The sequence below is a fragment of the Oenanthe melanoleuca genome, chromosome 18 (assembly GCF_029582105.1).
Source record: "Oenanthe melanoleuca isolate GR-GAL-2019-014 chromosome 18, OMel1.0, whole genome shotgun sequence".
NCBI classification, from domain to species: domain Eukaryota; kingdom Metazoa; phylum Chordata; class Aves; order Passeriformes; family Muscicapidae; genus Oenanthe; species Oenanthe melanoleuca.
This window is the reverse complement of record NC_079351.1, coordinates 2,314,874-2,332,383: the sequence shown is the minus strand read 5'-3', so window position 1 is coordinate 2,332,383 and position 17,510 is coordinate 2,314,874. Positions and strand designations below refer to the sequence as shown.

Genomic DNA, 17,510 nt, shown 5'->3' with positions numbered 1-17,510 from the left:
TATAATAGGGAGCACAGCAATGTACTTGAACCTTTTTTAACACCAAAAGAGAGGTTTCTGACAGCAAGTTTCTTCTTTTTCTTAAAGATGGAAGTGGCTGTCCTGACTTCGTACTCCTTGCGCAAACCATTGACAACAACCAAGTCCTGTGAACAGACAGAGAGGGAAATAAAAATACTCCTCCTACTCCAGGAGACAGCTGATCTGTTCTTACCATTAAGCAGGACTTTCAAAAAGAGAAAAATTTTAAATTAGAAAGCCATGAAACAGAGGGAAAAAAAAAAAAAAAGGAAAATATGCAGAATGGGAATAAAACTAATGGTGCCAAAGGCCCAGGCAGAGTTTGCCAGGCCTTTTCTCAGATTCTGAGTTCTTTTTCTCTTTCTCAGGCTGGGAGGCTTTTCCCAGGCTGAGACAGTTTCTCAGCTCTGGCCTGAGCCTTTCCCAGGGTGATAACTTTCTGCTAAACAGAAAGGAATTAATAAACAGAGATTAACACCTGGTGTTGACTGAGAAACAGTTTCGTGATGCACATGACGGGAGATATTTTCTCCTATTGTCCAATGAACTACTGTCCTGTTTGAAGCTTGTGAACCACTCTATAAATATGGTTTGGTTTTTCAATAAAATGTTTCTTTTGTTTCCCTTAAGAAGCCATTTGTCGTTATTACACGCGACTCTCCGCATACAGCGACAACCGTGGGCTGGAGGGTGAGACCACAGCAGATCTGAGTGCATGAGCAAAGGAAGCAGAGGCAGGTGAGAGAGTGAAAAGGATGGGGAATGGAAGGCAAAGTCCAGGGGCTGGGTTTGGGTTCACCTGGTCCTGCTGCAGCGAGGTGACGGCGCTGCGCACCCGGTTCCTCTCTGCCTGCACCTCGGGGGGCTCCTCTGCAGGGAGCTCCTTGTTCTGCTGGGGGACCCTTCCTCTCTGCTGGATCCTGGATGAGGAGAGATGCTTTCACTGGGAATCACTCCCAGAAAGGTTTGTAAGTTTTTTTTTTCCCAGGGCAGCGCCAACGGAACCCAGAATTTATTTGCACTCTCAGACTCGGAGCTCAGGATCACTGAGACAGTGTTTGCTCAAGAATTTATTCCTGGGAAGGAAAAGCTCAACTTCACTGGCATGGCTGAGGAAATAGAGGCCAGTTCTAGCTTTTCCTTCATCCTTAATAATTTAATTATTGACTGGCTCCCCTGCTCCACACGTGCCAGTCATGTGTTCAACGAGAATTAAAACACAAGTGGCAGTTTTGCAAACCCATCTGGGCACTTAACTCCTACACTTGGGAATGTTTGATAATTAAATAATTTTATAAGTCTTCTCCCAGATGACTCAAGTGGTTGGTCACTCGTTGGTGACAGTTAAGCAGAGAGCACTTAGACAACCCTGACCTGATGAAGATTTAGGGAAAGCCTCCATCCTATTTGGAGCAATACTGACACCTTTGAAAAGGAGTTAAAATTTTTCTGTTTCAATCTGGAGCTATAATTTAGCCCCCTGTAGGGAAATGTCTCAAAATCTCAGCTATGAACCTTAAAAAACAAAGCTGAAATCTCAATTTTTATCCTCTCAAGGACATAGAAAAAAATTTAAAACAGCAGCTTTATCCACATGTTGAAAAACATTTTTCACATATCATGTTTTTCCCTCCTGCTGCCAGGGGTCCTGCCTGGCTGTGCAGCTCCAAGCTGCAGACTGGGATAACTGTGGCTCACAGGGAATTTCTGGGACACACCTGAAGATGGGATCAAACCCCGGGACTGCTTCTCCATATCTCATCTCCAAACAGCGCAGGAGGAAAGCGAAAATCACCCCGTGGATGTAGGGCTGCAAAGCAGACATTAATTAGGTTTGGATGGAGGCAAGGTAACAACACACTCTGCTAATTTTAATTAGAAAGGGATGCAGTAACAGATCCCATTAATTTCATTTACTGAAAAGGTCTGCAAGGGGAAGGAGCTCAACTGATGCTTTGCAGACATTCCCCTCTGATATGCAGATTATTTGCAAAAGCCTTGATTTCTTACAGCAGCTCTAGCCCAGATAACCCACCTGCACCCCCCCAGACATCCTATGGGATGGGAGATCATCTCAACCTTCTGTAGGAGCAGCTTTGGGATGATCAGTTTATTCATTATATCTCTGCCTTCTACATGAGCTCCACTTAGCCCCCTGCCCATCCCAGGGCCACATGAGGCACAAGCCCAGCATTACTTGGAATTTGCCTCCCCTGCCAACATTTAATTGGAAATTTTGTCAACAAAACCCATCCTTTCTTTCTGGGGAAAGCTCAGTGCATCAGTGACAGCCACCCCTGCCCAAGCAACCATCTCCAGGTCCCTCCTTACTGCAAGGGCAGGCAAGTAGACATAACTCAATCTCTCAAAAATCGTGTGATCGCTGTACAGGAGGAAATTCTGGAAGAAAAGGAGATCAGTCAATTAGAAAATTCCTCAGCATGGTGTGTGTCAGAGCAGGTGTGGCAGGTAGGGATGTGTAATTTTCCTCCAGGATGGGATAAAGGAGCTTTATCTGCCTTTTTCTCTTTGGTTCTCACTGCCTCAAGGGGTTGTGGCTTCCTTGGCTCCAGTAATTCAGAGGCCTCAAATCAGGTTAAGCTGACCTTTTCTGTCATTGCTTCTGTCTTCCCAGTTCTTTGGCTTTCTCCCAGCTCATTCCTCCTTCCTGGTTTTCCCACTCCACCACTTTCCCCTCCCATGCCAACCTTGCAGCCAAAACAGCCACTGTAACAGCTCTTAGTGACTAAAAAACCAAAAATATCCTGACCAAACAAAGGATTAACAGGTCAGATCTTGGCCTCTTCTCTCACTCAACAGCCTGGAACTTCTCTTTTCCTGTTTTCTTTTCCCACTCTCTCTTTTTGACTGGGAATTTGGGAAGTGTCTCCTGCTCTGCCAGTTTGCACCATTAGGATAATTACTGAATTTAGTAGGATGTGTTTTGCTTACTAGTCCAGAAAACATGATCCAGCCCACAGGTGGGAACACAGGAATCATCATACAGGTGTAGTAAAGTACAACATTATGATCACCATTCATAAAAGCAGCATAATTCACCTGGAATAAAGCAGGAAAACCATTTCCAATATTAATGTATTGTTGCTAAAAAAGTGAGTTACTTGCCAGTGATCCAGGTTATTCTGCTGAATATTGATACAAACTGAAGCTGATTGATGCAAATTTGAAATAGAGCCCCAAGTGACCAACATTCCAGAGTGAAGATGCTCCTCACTTACCAAAATGAAGGTTAAACACCAAATGTAACGATTGCTTCGCCCCGTGCGAAACTTGAAGGCCATTAAATAAACAAAGAGGACAAGAGATATTCCATACCCAAAGATGCAAATGAGCTGGGGAAAGAGAGACACACATCAGTGACAAGGAGGTGCCTGTGGATATACAAAAACCTGCCCACAGCAGTTAGCTGCAAATAAACTCTTTGAAGCCAAATCCTGCTGGGAAATGGCCCAGAGCTCACCAGGCTCAGCACAGCGTGGGTCTCCAAGGGGCAGATGCGGATGAAGAGCACCAGGAGCCCGAACATGAGGCACAGGAGGCTCCAGAAGAGAGGGATGTCCACCAGAGCCTGCCCACACCAGTATGCAGAGGGGAAGAGCCCTGCCAGCCGCAGTTGGGAGCGAGCCTGGAGCTGCAAAAGTGACAAAAAATGGGAAAAATGGGAGTCTAAAACACCATTCCTGCTCCTTCTCTATTCCCTTTCTCCTCCCTTCATCTCCTTTCTGAGCGCTCCCAATTCTTAATTCAAACATTGTTTAAAACCATGTTGTTCCTAAAAGGAAAAAAACTTAAATCATTCTGATATCAAAAGCTTTATTAGCACCCAAATTATTGTGAGCCCCAGCTGGTTTTCTGGGAGAAGTGCACTTTGAAACCTGACTGATTTTCTTCTATCATGCTGGAAATTTTGGAAGGGACCTATAAGATCATCCCTTCCACTGTCCCAGGGTGCTCCAAGCTCTGGCCTTGGACACTGCCAGGGATCTGGAAGAGCTGCTCTGGGCACCCTGTGCCTCCCCACTGGTGCTCTCCAGACATTTCACATCTCATTCACTCCTTGTGCACGGCCACAGCTCGTGCTCCATACCTTGTAATCCTCCACGCTGCCCATGGCCAGGAGAGGAGGCAAACCAGCAGCCAGAACCAGCAGGTAGGTGAGCAAGCCATAAAAAATGTAGCGCTTTAGTGATGCGTTTTCTGCCTGTGGAGGAGAAATTCAGTCATCCATAACTGATGCTGGGAAAATCTGGCTGGCTCGGTGCTCGTGAGATGGGTGAACATATACAAGTGAGAGCACTACTGGTAAGTCAGTTGTGTTTAAGAAGAGAAAACAAGGCAAAAATAACAAAATAATGACATTTAGCATCCTAGAATTTGCAGAAGGAATTTGGATTATTGTAAATTGTTGAGGATGGAGACCAGCTTTTTGTTGCTGAGGAAAGGTGGGGTTTGCAAAGTTCACTGTTGTATTCCCTGATTGGAAATGACCTTAAAGATCATCTCATCCACTCCTGCCATGGCAGGGACACCTCCCAGCATCCCAGGCTGCTCCCAGCCCTGTCCAGCCTGGCCTTGGACATTTCCAGGGATCCAGGGGCAGCCACAGCTGTTCTGTGCCAGGGCCTCCCCACCCTCCCAGGAAACAACTCCCTCCTAATATTTAATCTAAACAAACCTGCCTCAGTTTGAAGCCATTCCCCTCATCCTATCCCTCCAGGCCCATCTTTCCATCACAAAAGGCCACCTTGAAACTTCTCCAAGAACAAACCCCAATCCTCTCCAAACAGCACAAACTCAAACACCTTACGGTACCAAAACCCTACAGAACCCTCGGGAAAAAATCACCCAGCAGCGGAACCACTGCCCCCATCCCTTGGAACCTGCTCCCCCAGCCAGGTTCCCAAGCCTCATGCTGTAAACGTGGGCAGCAGGGCAGCCCCTCACCGTGTAGAAGAGCTGGCTCCAGAGGCGGAGGCGCGCGGAGGAGCCCTGCAGCCTCAGCAGGGTGTTGCTGAGGATGTTCACCAGCACAGGGAAGCAGTTGATGGGCTCTGGGCCGCACATCACCGTGAACTGGCGCCTCTGAGGATGCCAAAACAAAAAGATTTCACGTCCCTGAGAGGTGTGAGCAGCACTGCTGGGACCGCTCCTTACGCCAAAAGAAATGTTCTCCCTTTTCTGGCGTGGTTGTTTCTCTCATTTAAATAGTTCTCAGGAAATCTTGTTGATGTAAAGGATGAAAGGAGGAAGAAACATCCCTCACCTTGCCTTCCAGGGATATTTTTATAGCCCCATTATAATCTGGAAGGCTTGTGATGTTTTCCTTCAGAGTTAGTTCTGGGATTATGTTTTGACTCTTCAAAGCTGCAATGAAGTCCTCGATTTCTGATCCTGAAATCAAGTCAAGGACAGAAATTAGAGCCATTAGAGGGGTTTTTCTTTAAATATAAACAGTTCCATATAAACAAGCTCCTACTTGCAAAGCAGAGGTATGTTAAAAACCCCCAAACACTGAGATTCTAAGCAAACACATATTTCCTGTATCTTTCCTATTTATTAAACAAAATACATGTTTCAAACTTAGTTTATTTATTGCTTTTTATTTTAATTGCCTGGTTCATTACTCTTTTACATATCACCTATATCATCACTAGAACTGCATTTGCTTTTGCTCAGAAGAAAACACCTCTCAATGCACATTCCTTTATATATTTGTGGCATTTGCAAGGTTGCTCTGACAATTACAACAAAATCCACATTGATGCAGGGAAGTGAGTCACCCTCACATGCTGCTCCTCACCTGTGTCATTGAGGATGAGGAGGTTTGTAGACCTGTTCTGAATTTTCTCTTTCATGGGCATAAAATACGGGCTAGATGTGATTTCCCAGCTGCTGGAGTTGTGCCACAGATGAAACAGCATTAAAACCATCAGTGGTGGAAGGACAAATGCTCCAATTAACAGCAATCTGGATGGAAAAACAGACCATAAGTGAGGCCAGGGGAAACCCACCAAGAAGTATTTGTGTGATTTATGGGGGAAATTTTAAACTTAAGCAAGCCAGAGCCCTCCCACTGCCCAGCCTGCCCCTGTTTTTGCAGCTCTGAGACATTCCCCACCCAATTCTCTGCTTCCAAACATCTCCAGCAGTGTTTGAGCCTCCCCCAGCTGCCCCAGGGCTCCTGTACTTACACTCCCCTGAGGAATTTCCCCTCGTGCTTCAGTCTTAGCAGGCGGATCCTCAGCACAGCACACACCTGCTGCCTCCAGAGCATCATCCCACCCATGGCCAGGGTCCCCTGCTTGGAGAGCCCCAGGAGGTTCTGCTCCTTCTCCTCGAGGTCTGCATCTCCTGCGTGTTCACCATGAGAAGTCATCACCCAAAGAGCCTTCAAAGGACACCTTTAATCCCAGACTATCAGCAAAGATCTTCTACTCTATTTTTTAATATTTTTTTTAGAGAGAAAAGGGGCCATAATTCATCCAGAATAGAATTTACATTCATGAATTCAGACTGGCTGATGTGGCAACACATCCAAGATCTGGCCTTGGGAAGCACCTTCTGGAAACTTCATCCCTTCCCACCTCTGCTCTGGGCTGTACAGCCCTTCAGAGGTAAATGCCCTCCCAACACAAGCCTTAATTCTTGTGCTTGAGAGCCTTTGGGAAGCCAAGACAGAATCATCTGGGCTTCTCCAAGATGATATTCCTCACTGAAGGCAAGTGGGACACAGCTGCCACTCTATGCCCATCAATATCCACATTTAGCAGAAATTGATTAGATATTCAGTTAACACATGTTTAGATTGAACTTTGAGGATTCCCGGGAAGTCAAAGCTTTACCTTGGGAATCAATGGCTTCCTCACCCTGCAGCTTCAGGAAAACATCTTCCAGGGTTGTCCTGGTCACCTCAAAATTAAGAACCCCCTGCAAGGGGCTGCTCTCGAGGTGGCTGAACAGATCTGCACAGGAGAAACACCAGACTCAGCCCAGCACCACAGACCCAGCCAAGTAACACTGCATTCACACCATTAATCCCCATGAGCTAAAATTCATCACAAATTCACTGGTTTTTTTTAGAGTTAAATAGTAGAAAATTCAGTGGTTTTGGTTTTCTTGGACCATCCTGAAAACAGAAGAACCAATACAAAGGATTTAGGGGGATTTACAAGAGTGCAGCAGACTGACATCACTCTCCTCACTGCTCCTTCTTATTTTAGTAATAAGTTGAGAGGAGTAAAACCAGTGGATTTTAGTTTGTAAATTAGTTGGTGGATTTTCCTTTTTTCATCCTCATTATTAATATTAGCATGTGCACTGAAGGCTTTCTGTAAAACTAATATTTATGCAGCTTCCTAAAACACATTACACACATTACAGACCAAGGAATAGAATTATTCCCTTCATGGTAATTTTGATTTCTATTTTTCCCAGAGGGTTTCCTTTTAAAACCCTGGCACAGGGACAGGTTTCTTACCTGGGAAGCTGTCAGTGTTTTCCAGGGGCAGCCTAAAACACAGCTCATCCCTCTTCTGTCCCTTGAGCACAGCATCAGGGATGTGCTGTCTGACCACAGATGACACAAGCTCTGGGTCACACCGGTCATTTATGTGCATCCTGTAAAAAAAAACCAAAAAACCAAAACATTCTTATAATATTAAATAAGAAAAAAATAAATGTGTGCATCATCTGGTTGGAGTACAGAGCCAGTGGGGATTCCTCCACAGGGAAACCTCCAAAACTGGGCAGAATTCCAGTGGGAATCTTTACAGCCATCTGCAGTGCCCCTGGTTTTGCCATGCATGCCCAAAATGATTAAGAATTATGATCCTGGACAATACTGCTAAACCAAGAACTCAGAATCCTAAGAAAAACAACTTTTTGAAAGAAAAGAAAGAAAAACAAAGCCCTTGCAGGTCACTCTGGTACCACAGATCACCTCACTCTTCTCCTTCCAGCTGCAAGGGAGGTGGAAAAATCATTTTAGCTCTGTGCTCAGAGCTTTCAGGTTGGGTTCCAAAGAAAGGCAGCTTGTTGTCCAAAGCAGGGAAATTTTGGCAGCCTTAAAGGTCTTCTAAAATGAATTATCAGGATTTCTATGACTCTCTATATAAACTCTACAAAAACACAGATTCTACAAGAAAACACTCACGAGAATGAGAAGCTTTTCACAAAAAGAATGATGACCAAAACAATAGGTTTTACCTTAAGTGATAGCCAACTCCCCATTTTCTCTTCAAGTAGAGAGAAGAGCCAACAGTCTGTAATCTCCCACAGGAGAGGAAAGCTTTTCGATCTGAGGAGGAGAGAACACAAAGATTCAGGGGGATTTACAGGACTGACCTCACTCTGCTCCTTCTGAACTCAGCAGACATTTTAGTAATAAATTGAGAGCAGTAAAACCAGGCCAACCCTGAAGGTCTCTTTTTTCTTAAAAAAAAAAAAAAAAAAATTAAATCAATGCCTTTCTCCTCAACATCATGGTTAATTCTTTTAGTTCTGCATTCTTGTGGGCTTGTGGAGAATTTCCCACGCAGCACAGGAATAATACGGAGATGGGAATAGTGGCAGGTGAAATCCAGGGAAATAAAGCAAGTTTTACTTTACAAGTTTTAGAGACAAATCCAGATAATGTGAGAGTGCTTTATCCTGAAGAAGGCTGCTTTATCCTGGAGAGGAGCATGAGCAAAGCTTTGGAGGGACACAGCCCAATTTTGGGTTTGCCCAGCTCAGCTTGGGTGGTCACTGCCAGACAAAACACACCCAGCAAGCACCAGCTGTGCCACAGCAGGACCCACACGTGGGCTGTGCCTTGGAAACCCCTTGTTAGCACCCCCAAGGTGCCAGCCTGGGCTCACCAGCCTGAGCATCAGCCTCCTCCATGGACTGGGTGGCGAAGAGCGTGACGCGCCCGGCGCGGCGCTCCCGCAGCAGGCTCCAGACGTGGTGCCTGGAGAGGGGATCCAGCCCAGCTGTGGGCTCATCCAGCAGCAACACCTGCAAAGGACAACCAGGTCAGAGCTCCCCACGCCCCAGCTGGGCTCGTTTTTTTCTGTGCTTCTGATGGTGTCACTCAGAGGAGGGAATGTTTAGTAGGACCTGCGGCTGGTCTGTGGGTTAGAGAGGGTTAATAAATGAGGTTTGCTTTGAGAAGTATTCTCTGACCAAGGCATGGAGACTAAGTGAAAAAGGAGGAAAAGAAGATAACTAGGAAAAATACCCCCCAGTTGTGGAAAGTATTTTTAGAAAGGTCCTGGGAAGAACAGAGGTGGAGAACTTGCTGCCAATGAATGTTGTGTTGACTAATTGTGACCAATGATGAAAGTGTAAACTTGCAAAGGGTATAAAGACAGTACATTGTTGTAATAAACAGACATTAGCCTTCTGAAGTATTGTGTGCCTTTTGTGTCTCTCTAGAGACAAGAACACATCCCAAAGTATCGCTTGTTTTTATTGCTCTTCCTCCTGTTGCAATATTGCCACCCTTCTAATTAAAAATATGGCTCTGATTGAACCAGATTCCCCAGTCCAAGTCAATCAGCAGCCTGGAATGGCTACAGCAGTCTCTGTGCCAAGTCAAAATGCAAAGCTCTGTCCCAAAACAATACGTGTTGTGTGTGTGTAAACACACAGGTCCTACCTGGGGGTTCCCTAAAATTGCAATTCCAAGGGACAGTTTTCGTTTCTGTCCCCCACTCAGGGCATCAGCACAAACGTCCTGAGCGTGGGTGAGGTCCATCATGACGAGAACTTTCTGCACCTTGGGAACACAGCAAGACAAGAGTCACATTTCCACAGCAAGTCTGAATTCCTAAATGGCTGCAAACATTGCAGCTTCAGGATTGCAGATTTACCTACTCTTAATGGCTTTGCCTGGAGATAAATAAAAAAAATCTGAGTTTTAATTCAGGATAAAAAAGAATCGGAAAATCACTCTGCCACTAAATTAGGTTTGTTCTCATTTCCACAGAACAAGATGAAGCATCTTTTATAAATTAAGCACAAAGTGCCCAAGATGCCATAAAAGAGAAGTCAGTGGCTACCAACCTCTTCATCCACTTCCTTCCACTGAATCCCCTTGATGTGAGCAAAAATTCTCAGGTTTTCCTTCACCGTTAAGGCTTCAAAATGCAAATTAACTTGGGGGCAAATCCCAACCTTTTCCTTCATTCCTTCCATATTCCACATTTCAGAAGCACTGTAGTTGTAGATCATTGCAGAACCTGCACAGGGGGGTGAATGAAACATCTGACATTAATTCCAGCACCATGGATGTTTCTCAAGTGTTAAATAAAGAAATTCAAAAAACTAAAATAACTGGAGAGCCGAAAGATTTAACACCTTTCAAAAATATTTCAGAGTACCAAAACCCTCCCTTAAAAATAAAAACACATTTCCTATAGGTGTGCAGCTCATGGAAAGCACCAGGCAATGCAGATGGACAAGTGACCATGGTGCACACATGAGGGATCCATTATCCCTGGAGCTGCTGTTGAAGAAGAAACCTGAACTGACAACAACTCAGCATGAATAACTAAGGGAAAACTTGGAGGTTTTTTTCATATTTCCCCCTTGCACTTGAAAAAACCAAACAGCTCCTCCTCCTCATCTCCCAGGCCCATCATCTCACCTGCTGAAGGTTTGGAAAAGCCACTGAGCACATTTAACAGAGCAGTTTTCCCAGATCCACTGTGACCCAGCAGTGCAGTGATCTGGCCTTCATATATATTTAGGGACAAACCTGGAATAAAAAGAGAACAACAGTTGGATGGAAGTGTGTGAGAAGAGGATTTGGAGCTGTAGCTGTTGCCACAGGTGGCAGAAATGACATTTCTTCAGGAGCTGAGAGGTAAAACCAGATCCAAAAGCAGAGGCTGGTTCTTCAGGAGTCAGGCCTAAGCTTAGAAAGGAACCATGCCTTGACTGAATTGGGGGAATAAATGTATTATCTTCAACTAAAAAATTCTGACTCCAGTTTTCTATGATATATAATAATATTTTATTATATATTTATATATAATAATATTTTATTTTAGTGTGGCTCAAGAACCCTCAGGCAGACAAGAGGCAAAGCTTTTCCAACATGTGAGATTTCAATATTATTTCAAAGTAGCCAGACTTTGCTATCTCATTTTCTTTTTTAAAAAAAAATACTTTGTCTTCCTGTAGGTTGTTCAGGTTGTGTTTGTTTGGTTTTTTCCCACTCAATGTAGATCTTTGAGGCCATATTGATATTTTTAATGGTTTTGATATTTTTTGATATTTTTTTGATATTTTCACTTGGAGTTCTGGTTAAACAAAGGCATTTAACAAATACCCCATGACTTTACTATGACTGTGTCAAATATTTGCATTGGCAAGTGCTTGGAGAACACAGCTCAGGCAGGGACAGCAGATTTGGCCATAAAATCCCAAGTTTGCCCAAAATAGTTTACATTTTGAAAAGGAAGTTTGAGAGGGGATTTCTAGAGTGGTTCATCACTGCAAAAACACAGCTTTCAAGGAGACTTCTGCTGTTGCAAAAAATAATAAACAGTGATTTTCCTGGAGGGAACAGGGAGATAACGACCTGGCAGATATTTGCCAGTAATTTACCCCAGCAGAAATAACCATTGCACAATATAATTTAACAGGCCCAGAGGCAGAATTCAGTACAGCCAGTACATTTCAAAACACTTTGGGTTCTTATCTAGTTAAAAAAGGAATAAAAGAATCACAAAGCCTCTCCTTACCCTTTAAAGCTTCGGTGCTCTGGTTGTTCTTCTTGTATATTTTTTTAATATTGTTTAGCCTAAAGAAAAGTAAACAAGTCATTACTTATTGAATCACAATTTGGGGCTGTTTCCTCTGCCTCAAATCAACCTTTGAAAACTTTTGGGGTAATATTTCCCAACCTGCTCCTCAAACTGGTCCTGCAGAAGGAATCACTTGATGTAATTCATTCCTGGTACCTTTAAAGCAGGATTAGGTGCTGTACTTTTCTAAGAGCTGTTTAAAAGGTTTCAAAGATAAACTTGAAGAACATTTAGTGAGTGAAGGAGGAGGCTCTAGGGAGTAACGTGGATATTTAATTAAGGGTGATGACCTAGCTGCTATTTTGGCAGATTTCTGTTTGCTCTCTGGAAATAACCAAAAAGCAGCAGCAGCCACGAGCCCACCCAGCCCTGCAAGGATGGAGAGTGCAGCATTTTCTGCAGCACACTCTGGGCTTGAAGATGATGGGGAAGGGGAACAGAGTCCCTGCAGAGAGGGAAGCACAAGGCAGGGAGTTGAAGGATGCCCCACATCCAATATTCAAACTGAACCACAGAACACCCCCTGCCTTTCACAATTTGCATTAAAATTATCCATAATGCTGCCAGCCCCACACTCCCCAGGGCAGCGTGGCTGTGCTCTCTAGAGCCAAACAATCCATGCAGAGCTGTGTTTCCCATGCCAAAGGAGCTCCTTTGCTGCATTTTGGCTGTAGGAGAGTGGTGAAAAGGAATGAAGAAGCAAAAGAGAGCTTTATTTAAAGAAACACCACACTTATATAGGGTAGATTGTGCAATACAGAATAGGAAAGACTCCTTGGTCCAAGAAGACAACACCTCTTTGAAAACATGCTTCGTGCAAAACATCTCATAGCACACACAGCTCTGTGACCAACAACAGGTGTTAATCACTCTGTAATTTCTTGTCCTGAAAACCCCAAGGCTTCAAGGCTGCTTTTCCCTGGTTCCCAGCAGAATCCAAGGACATTCCTTACCTGATGGCCTCCTTGCCTTGGAAGCCTGGGGGCAGGGGCTCGGTGTCACAGCCCAGGACGGGGTCGTGGCTGCTGCCAGCTCTCACCTCCACACACCCTCTGCTGCCCCTGAGCCAGTACCAGCCTCTCAGGAAGAAGGCAGGAGGATGTGGGACCCCGTACTTGCCTGAATCAGAGGCAGAAAAAATGAAATATTAACAACCCCAAAACCTCCATCTGTCAACTCTGATAAACGCCCATCCACCACCGCCCCGGCAGCTGCACAATGTGAACTTCCAGCAGAGTGAAAGAACTGATAAACTCTGCAATTTAAATTGCCCATATCTGTAAGTGTAGGTTTTTACAGCCACATTTACAACCTCTTTGGTTCCAAAGAAAACCCCCACGTTGGGCGCCAATAATTATTTGTTTTGGTTTAGAGTAAATTTGGGAGCAAATTTTTGAATGCGGTTTTTTTAGGAAACAGATTTATGTAGGTTTTTTTTCTTAACTGGTTTGGGGAAATATTTTTTTGGAGAGAAGTGGAAAAAAATTGTTTATTTAATAGGTAAAGTACTTTTTAGTACAAAAATCAAGTCCTACAGCAACCTTCCAAGCCCAGTGGTCAGGTTAGAATGGGATCTCAGTGCAGTTTTCTCTCCTCTCACCACCCCTTTGGGAACTTTCTCCCTATAAAGCAGGGAATTAGAGAAGAAAAAGCAATGAAGTTGGCATTTTTCCCCTCACATTTCACTCACCAGGCAAAACCTTATCAAAGTAGATGGCCAGCAGGAAATACAAGACACCGTCAAAGCTCAGGATGAGGTACAGGTTATAAAAAGGGTACAGCTCTGGGCTAGCTGCTGGTCCATATTTTTCTAGTTTTACCATCTAGGGGAGGAAAGAAAAAGAAAAAAAGCACAATTGAGATGCAACATTTCCTTCAGGCAGAAATACACTGTGTGAGCTACTGCTGTGTCATCACAGCCATTTTCACAAAAAAACCCAATTCACTCGTGACCACGACGCTGTTTCTCAGGAGGCAAAGGGTTAATTCTGACCACAAGCACCAGAAATGCCTGGGTAAGCTGAATTCCAAACCATGCAGAAGTTACAGACTGATGCACGTGCTGCTTGCACTTCCAGCCCTGCAGCTCCTGCTTCCCACCAGCCACACCCCACTGCTCATTTTACAGAGATTTAAATTTATTGCAGCAAAATCCGTGGTGCAGTCGAGCATCCAACCATCTCTGCCATGATTTAGCACTTGGAGCCAAGTGTTTTTTAAAAGCAGAGGGGGTGACTGGGTTGTTTTGGTGATTAAAATCGTGGATTTTGCTGCTCTGTGGCAGAATTTTGGGGGCTGAGCTGTTGTGCTGCACTGGTTTCACTGTGCACTTACTGTAGACAGGCCAGCTGTGAAGGCAAAAGGGCTGAAGAGGTTCAAAGTCCATTCCAAAGCCCGTGGCAGCTTTTCAAACAAGGTCAGATAGCCCAGTGCCCCAAAGAGGATGTGAAGAAGAAATCCCACAAAACTGGAAATATTTGGCTGCTTTAGCAATGAGCTGAGCAGGAAAGTGAAGTGAATCTGCAGCAGAGAAAACCAGTCGTTAGCAGGATGCATTTATGCTGCAATTTAAAAAAAAACCAACAATATGAAAATAGGAGCAAAATTTGAGACCCAGCTGGGTTTCAGTTGTTCCCCCTAGATGCACAAGGCTTTGTTTAGCAGACAGCTCTGAGATTTAGGGCAGGTTTATAGGGACAGACAAATAACTCCCAGCATCATTTCAGCGCCTCTTTTTACTCTGATTTTGAGTTAGAATCTCCCAAAATGTAATGGGAGTGGTATAAAAACCTGCAAATAATAACAATAAATCACAGCAGAGTATTTTTGTTACTTTCCCATATGATACCAGCCCTAAAACACTCTGCAGTCTTTCAGATATTTTAATTAGGAAATGAAAAAAAAAAGGTGCAACATATAAGAACACATAAGCAGACTTACAGATGCCATGCCATAAAAGAAATAAAAAAAATACAGTTCCAAAAAGCTGTTGTGATTTAAAACTTCACTCATGGTGATCCAGGTCAGCAGGCTGGCTGTGATGGAGATGTACACAGTGTACAGCAAACTCCAGGATAACCTGCAAAGGAAGGCACAGTTATTTCTGTCCCTGAGCATGACAACACTCACCATGACACAGCCAGCACCAGGCACAGGGGTTTGAATTCAAATATTTTGTATTTTCATCCATTTACAGTTTCCAGCCTGGACAGGGGCAAATATCAGAGCCACAGGAAGGGTCAGGTGGGAAGGGATGCAGGGGATGGATGTGGCTGCTCAAAAAGGGTCATCCCAGAGCACAAGGGACTCAAATGTGCCCAGGTGGGTCTGGAGTATCTCCAGTGGGGACACTCCACACCCTCTCTGGGCAGCCTGTTCTTGGTTACTGCTCAGGGGAAAAGTTCTTCCACAAATTCAGGGGCAGATGCAACGATGGCAGCGAGGGGACACAGAGAATCTGCAGCCAGGGCATTTTATCCCTGTGCTTTTCCTGATGTGAAATACTCATGCCCAGATGGATTAGAAAGGCTGTTTGGATGGACCTTGTGTCCCTCCTCTGCTTCAGCATTTTGGGGTTTCTCCAGAATTTGTTGTTTCTTTGCTTTTTTTCTGTGTGTTCCACCCATTTTCTGGAGGCAAACAACCCCTCCCCACCCAGAGCCCTGCTGCTCACACCCCTGCTCCACGAGGAGGGCTCCTCTTCTTTTTGGGGAGGGAGAAGAGCAGCAAAACAGCTCCAAAAAATCCTGTCCCAGAGCCACAGGCAGCAAAGAGAGCCCCAGAATGGTTTAGGCACCTCAAATCCATCCCCAAATTCCACCCCTGCCATGGGCAGGGTCACCTCCCAGCAGACCAGGCTGCTCCACACTTGATAAAGCAATCCCTGGAATTACAGATTAATTTCTGAGACTTACCAGAAGGCAATATCCTGCAGACCCATTGCTCTCATCAATACCTTCAGCTTCTTCTTCTCCTGGAGAACTTTCACTGATAAGAAGTGCATGTATGGGCAGTAGCTCAGTATGGCAGAGATAACAAACCAAAGGTAATCCATTTTATACAGAGGTTTTGTCACGGATCTCAGCTGAACTCCAGTGATTGAATTCATTTCTTTCCACACAGAGTGCTTGGTTTTCATCTGAAGGAAGGAAATCAGTCATTCATTTCATTTTTGAAATAGCCTACATCAGAACAAACAGGGGTTACAGGCAGTGACATTATTAGTTTGTCAGTAATAAGGTTGTGTTTATAAGCAAATAACCAAGTTTAGTATCTCTTTGTGTTGACTTGCAATAAATATTATTAAATCCTTATTGCATTCACTGCCTCGAGCCATGATAATGATGTGCCATTCTTTTAAATTTTAAATTACATTATGTGTTTAAGAAGCTGATGACCACAGAAAATCAGAATATCACAGAGTCCCAGAAATGGTTTGGGATGGAAGGGACCTTAGAAATCCCCTTTTTCCACCCCCTACCCTGGGCAGGAACCTCTCCCACTATCCCACATTGCTCCAAGCCCTGTTCAACTTGGCCTTGGGCACTTTTAGGGATGGAAAAATGAACTGGCTGGTGATTTTCTTGGTGTTTGGGTTTTTTTTTCTTCCCCCTCTATTTTTGGTTTAATCAGTTTGGGTTTTAATTTTACCACAGAATTCTGGGAAGAGCAACAAATTCCATCATGACCACACTTACTTCTATGATTGCTGCATCAATGCTGGACTGCACTGAGAGGAAGCCCCCATACCAGTAGAGAGGAACTTTGCAGTGCCTTGATGAAAAATCCCAGCAGGTTTCTGGTGGGGAAACAAATTTTTAAAAAATAATTAATCAATATTAATTAATACATTTCCATATACATGTGCAAAAAAATACATGTGGGGTTGAAAATGAGTTTTACCTAAGTGTGAGGAAATCAAGAGTGGGGTTTACTCAGCCTTTTGTCTTTTAATGTATTAAATCTCTGGCCAGGGACATTAATGCACACACAATTCTCATTTTCCAGGCATGATTTGATGTGTTAAGGTACAAAAAGGAAAGGAGCAAAAAGGCACTGGATGATCTCTGAGCTCCCTTCCACCCCAAATCATTCTGGGATTCTCTGATTCTCTGACTATGGATGACATTTGCAGCCTTTTTTCTCTGATTCTTTTTTTTTTATTTTACATACAACAACAAAATTAACTCTTTTAATGAAGTTAATTAACTATTTTAACCCTTGTCCTTCTTGAGCCATTTGGCACATGCAGCCTCCATCCCTTTGAGGTGGCACAGCAGCACAGAATTCCAGCTAAACAGTTTTTAATGGGAAATCAAAGCCTGGGGTTTCATTTATTTCCTTACCAATGTGCTCAAAGCCTTCATTTGGAAACACAGCTCTGCCCACTTGAAATCTGAGAATGTAGGAGAAGTCATCCTTAAAAACAACACCAATAGTTTCCTCCTCCTCCTGCAAAATTCCTTTTTCTTCCATTTTTGCCTCATTTTCCATCTCTTCTATTATTATACCTGCCATTAGAATAGATAAATAATATTAATAAAATAAAATAATAAAACCAGCACAGCTTAAACTCTGAAAATGGGCATCACCACCCAAAAAAACCAGGTGGGACAGATGCTCTTGTCCCTCCCTGCCATGGGTGGGTGAGATGACTTCAGGCACTGCAGGAAC

The 17,510-nt window shown here is 44.0% G+C and overlaps 1 protein-coding gene across 1 annotated transcript in view; it reads right to left on the bottom strand.

Moving 5' to 3' along the window:
• LOC130260605 (ATP-binding cassette sub-family A member 9-like) overlaps window positions 1–17,510 on the bottom strand; it is a 28,027-nt gene that overhangs the window by 5,656 nt on the left and 4,861 nt on the right. The window contains exons 4-30 of the mRNA XM_056506163.1: window positions 17,183–17,347; window positions 16,535–16,635; window positions 15,752–15,975; window positions 14,778–14,916; window positions 14,172–14,357; window positions 13,528–13,660; window positions 12,791–12,956; window positions 11,775–11,833; window positions 10,673–10,783; window positions 10,090–10,265; window positions 9,683–9,802; window positions 8,901–9,039; window positions 8,248–8,338; window positions 7,520–7,659; window positions 6,885–7,004; window positions 6,234–6,393; window positions 5,843–6,009; window positions 5,306–5,433; window positions 4,987–5,124; window positions 4,130–4,243; window positions 3,503–3,673; window positions 3,261–3,374; window positions 2,974–3,081; window positions 2,353–2,421; window positions 1,740–1,831; window positions 821–941; window positions 32–146 (exon numbers count right to left, since the gene is read on the bottom strand). Coding sequence (XP_056362138.1) covers window positions 32–146; window positions 821–941; window positions 1,740–1,831; window positions 2,353–2,421; window positions 2,974–3,081; window positions 3,261–3,374; window positions 3,503–3,673; window positions 4,130–4,243; window positions 4,987–5,124; window positions 5,306–5,433; window positions 5,843–6,009; window positions 6,234–6,393; window positions 6,885–7,004; window positions 7,520–7,659; window positions 8,248–8,338; window positions 8,901–9,039; window positions 9,683–9,802; window positions 10,090–10,265; window positions 10,673–10,783; window positions 11,775–11,833; window positions 12,791–12,956; window positions 13,528–13,660; window positions 14,172–14,357; window positions 14,778–14,916; window positions 15,752–15,975; window positions 16,535–16,635; window positions 17,183–17,347 — 3,567 coding nt within the window. The remainder of the gene's footprint in view (window positions 1–31; window positions 147–820; window positions 942–1,739; window positions 1,832–2,352; window positions 2,422–2,973; window positions 3,082–3,260; window positions 3,375–3,502; window positions 3,674–4,129; window positions 4,244–4,986; window positions 5,125–5,305; window positions 5,434–5,842; window positions 6,010–6,233; window positions 6,394–6,884; window positions 7,005–7,519; window positions 7,660–8,247; window positions 8,339–8,900; window positions 9,040–9,682; window positions 9,803–10,089; window positions 10,266–10,672; window positions 10,784–11,774; window positions 11,834–12,790; window positions 12,957–13,527; window positions 13,661–14,171; window positions 14,358–14,777; window positions 14,917–15,751; window positions 15,976–16,534; window positions 16,636–17,182; window positions 17,348–17,510) is intronic.